A 4,669-nucleotide genomic window follows, 5' to 3' on the forward strand; every position below is an offset into this window, starting at 1 on the left:
TCAATTACAAGAAAAACAAGTAAAATGAAAATAGCACAACAACCGCATCACCAACATAAATTCCCAAAACATGCAAAAACGTTATTCCACCACAAAATAGGTTTAAACACAAATTCGGTTGTTTCACCTTAGGCTATCATCACACCATAATTTTTTGCGAAAATTACACTCACCTCCCCTGAAATCCTTTCGTATAACACTAACATTCCCTCTAATTTTTGACTCAACACCAACCTCCCTTATTATTTTTTAATAAAAGTGACAACCACCTCCCTTCTAGTATGAACCTTAAAATCTGATCACAATCTTTCATAGTTGATCTAAAAGAGAAGGCAATTCACCAATCTTGACTCAAAAAAATACTACAAAACCATTACATCGAAACTCCACACCTAGAGAACAACAAAATCCAATAAAAGTAATAAGAAAATCCTATTTTCGACTAGCATCCAAAATCATCTACGGACGTTATTATGAAGGTGTTTTCTCATGAGCATTCTCTATTTGATATTGGTGATGCTTTTGGTTGGTGTTGGAGTTGGTCTTTGGTGCACAAACGTAAGTTAACTAGGATTCTAACGGTGTTAAGGAGACGGGGGGGGGGGGGGGGGGGGTGAGTGTCTAGTAAAAAACGGTATTAGTGTTATATGAAAGGACCTCAGGGTAGGTCAGTGTAATTTGCCCTAATCTTCATCTTCTCCTTCAACTGAACCTGAGTTTATTCCTTAATTTTATTTATCAAAAACTCGAAAATTAGTCTCGTAAAGACCCAAAGGGTCTAAGCCGTGAGAATACTTAAGGATGTACTACTCATCTCTACCGTTGAAGGAACATAATATATGTAAATGTTTGTGTAGTCAGTTATTTTTAATTCTAATTTTTTTTTTTAATTTTAAAAAATGATATTTGCTTATGCGTCTATCTACTCAGAGCCGAACTCGACCTTGGTGGAGGAGTCTAAAGGGGTCTTACATGTCATTGACACTCCAAATCACCCCGACTAGATGCTCCTTGTCTCTATAAATGTTGATGGCGCACTCTCTTCCGCTCACAAGGAAGTTATATGTATCTAGATGCACCGATGAAGTAGTTGTAGCTCAAATCTTGCATTGAATAATCAATAATGAATGACATGTCTTGCATTTTTAAACATTATGAATGTTGTGAATTGTGAATTTATACATTAGGCTTGTGTGTGCATCATATTTGTTGATTCCTCTACCTATTATTTTTCTCAAATGGCTACCCATACACCTCGTGTATAGTTAGATGCAAACACTAAAAAATAGTGTTGCAGCTTCACATTAGATATAGATCAATGTTTTGACTCTAGACCTCTATCTTTTTTTTTTTTTTTTAAATTGACAAAAACTCTCCCAACCATTAACCAAAAAAAAACCTTTTTCTATGATTCATCTCTACCCCATAAAAATTCCTTTCTAATATTGATTCTTATTCTTTGATTAATTATATTCCCATTGGATAGGCATAGAAGTGAACCACTCAAAAATTGTGAATATCTTACTACCTAAGCTAAGAATAAGAATGAACTTTTTCTATAGTGATATTATTATTAACATTAATATTCTCAACGAATAAAAAAAGTTTATGATCAATTGGCAAGGACATTACATATAATATGTAGGGATTAAGGTTCGAACCCACTTATTCACCTTAAGAGTAAAATTCTAACTACTGGTTCGAACTCTAGTACTCCTACTTATTTGACTTAAGAGTGAAATTCTAACTACTGGACTAAAATAAAAAGTTCCTGATCAATCATGTATAGAAAGTTGAAAGAATGTATATTGAAATAAATACTCCAAACTTTATGCAAGTGACATAATAATTTAACAAAAATAGAACAAGTGCATATGTCCTATTTTCATTCATGTCCCTTTTTTTTATTTATTTATATAAAGTGAAAGAAACCTCACAAGAACCAAAGCAAAAATCATCATAATGCAACGGTTCAGCAACAGTGTAATAGGATTCTTAAACTTTTTCACACTCTTAGCATCAATACCAATAATAGGAGCAGGATTATGGCTTTCAAGAAGCACAACAACATGTGAAAATTTCTTCCAAACACCACTTTTAATCATAGGATTTATTGTTCTTGTGATTTCACTAATTGGTTTTATAGGAGCATGTTTTCATGTGGCATGGGCACTATGGGTGTATTTAGTAGTTATGTTGTTGCTAATAGCAGCAATTTTTGGTTTGACTATATTTGGATTTGTTGTGACTAGTCAAGGTGGGGGTGTAGAAGTACCTGGTAGAAATTATATGGAATTTCATCTTGAGAATTATTCAACATGGTTGAAGAATAAGATTAAGGAACCTCAATATTGGAGTACTATGAGGAGTTGTATTATAGGGTCTAATAGTTGTTCTAAACTTGCTTCTTGGACCTCTCTTGATGTTATGGAGAAGGATATGTCTCCAATTCAGGTACACCAATGATTGTTTTCCCTTCTCTATAAGTTTTTTTATTAATTGAAGTTATATTAATGACCATTTTACAATTATCTCCGATAATTTGACCTCGACACCTTGAGATAACAAGGCCAAATTCTTACCAATGAACTAGTACCTTAAGTGTAGATTCATATATATATCATTTGGGCTTTTCTTGTTTTTCTTTTTTTCACTTTGTGTGTTCTATGTATGGGAGCTTTTTTCTTGATACCATTAGTTATAGATCGGACGATCACTTTATACAATCTCAACCGTACAATTTAAATCGGACAATTTTGATCTAACACAGTGTAAAAACAGTATTAAAAACTACAACATGGAATCTGTTTCCCTGAAAAGTGGATAAGGCCCAACTAATAACACATTAAATTCACTAATCTCTCAATTAAAAATAACATTATAAACAAAAAGATAATTCTAATTCTAATACTTATAATTTATGAATCAACGTCACATACATGAACACCAGAAACAAAACGAACAGTGACAATTCGAAAAAAAACATAATTCAATGTAATTTATCAGACACGGGGATACGCTAACGTGAGTGTTTGTGCTTCATAATTAATTTGGTTTAATTTTTTTTATTAATTTAATTTGGTTTAATTTTTTGTTAATCAAATTGTTGAATAAATTTGCAGTCTGGATGTTGCAAACCACCAACAGCATGCAACTACAACATGGAAACAACATTAGTGACACAAGATAATGATTGCTACCGTTGGAACAATGCACCAAATTTACTATGCTATGACTGTAATTCATGCAAAGCTGGTGTTCTTGAAAACATAAGAAGAGATTGGCACAAAGTCTCTGTTCTTAGTGTTGTTGTTCTTGTTTTTCTTATAGGAATATATTCCATTGGATGTTGTGCTTTTAGGAATGCAAGAAGAGCTGATACTAATTATCAACATGGTGAAAATCGTATGAGTAAAATTAGACCAAGATGGGATTACCATTGGTGAGTTTAATTCTAATCTTATCAATTAGTAAATTACATTACACCCCTTTTAATTAAGGAATTGTATGCGGTAAAAACTGCATGCAGTCATCCTGATTAAGATCAAATATTTTAGACATAAAAAAATTATTTTATATTTAGATGGTCATATTTGTTCCGACTAGATAAATTCTTTACTTTATGGACTAAAATTAAATGTGTTTTTTAAGTTTTTTAATTATGATTCTTTGTTAATAAGTCTCACGTCAGAAGTGAGATGACATGTGTATAAATTTATAAAGTAGAAGCAATTCTCACCTTACAAGCTGATTTTGTAGAGTTGAGTTAAACTTAACTCTCGATTCTAAGATGGTATGAAAGTCTCCTCCACAATTTGTTGAACTGTCCGCTATCAGATTTCTGATCGGGCCATCTACTGTTATAATCGCCCCCCAAGCTCAATGTGTGTTAACAAGTCTCAGATCGATTGCGAGATGACATGAATATATGTTTATCAAGTAGAGACAATCCTCATCATACAAACTTGTAAGTGAGAATTGTCTCTACTTTATAAACTCATATACGGGACATCTTACATCTGATGCGAGACTTTTTAAGATTCTTAACTTAACTACTAGCACATTCATAATTTTTTTTTAAAATCTATAAAATATTTTGAAGTTGCCCATGTGAAAACCATATGAAGATGCCGAGGTCTTTTGACTGCTAACTAATGCTTTGATCTGCTTTTTTTTACTGCAGCTGGAGATGGTGGCATGACAAGAAGGAGCAGCTTTTTTAGAAAAAAGAAGAAGCAATGGTGTCTATCATGACATTGTGTGTGCTCTAAAGTTGTGACATTAATTAACTACTTTCTTGGTCCATATGTTCATCATGTAAAAGAAATTTAAGACCTTTTGTTTTAACTATGATTGTATATTGCTTTTGTACAAATCTTAATTTTGCTTTGTTTCAAGAATTATACTAGATCTATGCTTTTCCAGCTTTAATGTTTCTTTTCTTCCATGGGTTTTGTTTTATTTTTACTAAAGAATTCTTGAGTTCTCTTCACTTAATTTAGTGTTCATATTTGTTCTTTACTTTCAAAAAAATTAAATGAAAAATTTGAAACTTTACTTAAATTTGAAAATTTTGAAATTTGAAATTAAATGAAAGATTTCTTTGGAAACTTCACGATAATTAATTATTTATATTTGACATTTTAAGTAGATGATGCTTCAACACATA

General features: G+C 31.8%; 1 protein-coding gene across 1 annotated transcript; it reads left to right on the forward strand.

Annotated features, from left to right (window-relative positions):
- Positions 1-1,852: 1,852 nt before the first annotated feature.
- On the forward strand, positions 1,853-4,447 carry LOC123910293 (tetraspanin-6-like). The gene is made up of 3 exons (XM_045961391.1): positions 1,853-2,454; positions 3,123-3,442; positions 4,184-4,447. Exons 1-3 carry the CDS (start codon positions 1,963-1,965, stop codon positions 4,221-4,223), a joined length of 852 nt encoding a protein of 283 aa, XP_045817347.1. The 5' UTR covers positions 1,853-1,962; the 3' UTR covers positions 4,224-4,447.
- The last annotated feature ends 222 nt before the right edge of the window (positions 4,448-4,669 follow it).

Source organism: Trifolium pratense, linkage group LG2 (assembly GCF_020283565.1).
Source record: "Trifolium pratense cultivar HEN17-A07 linkage group LG2, ARS_RC_1.1, whole genome shotgun sequence".
In the NCBI taxonomy this organism is placed as follows: domain Eukaryota; kingdom Viridiplantae; phylum Streptophyta; class Magnoliopsida; order Fabales; family Fabaceae; genus Trifolium; species Trifolium pratense.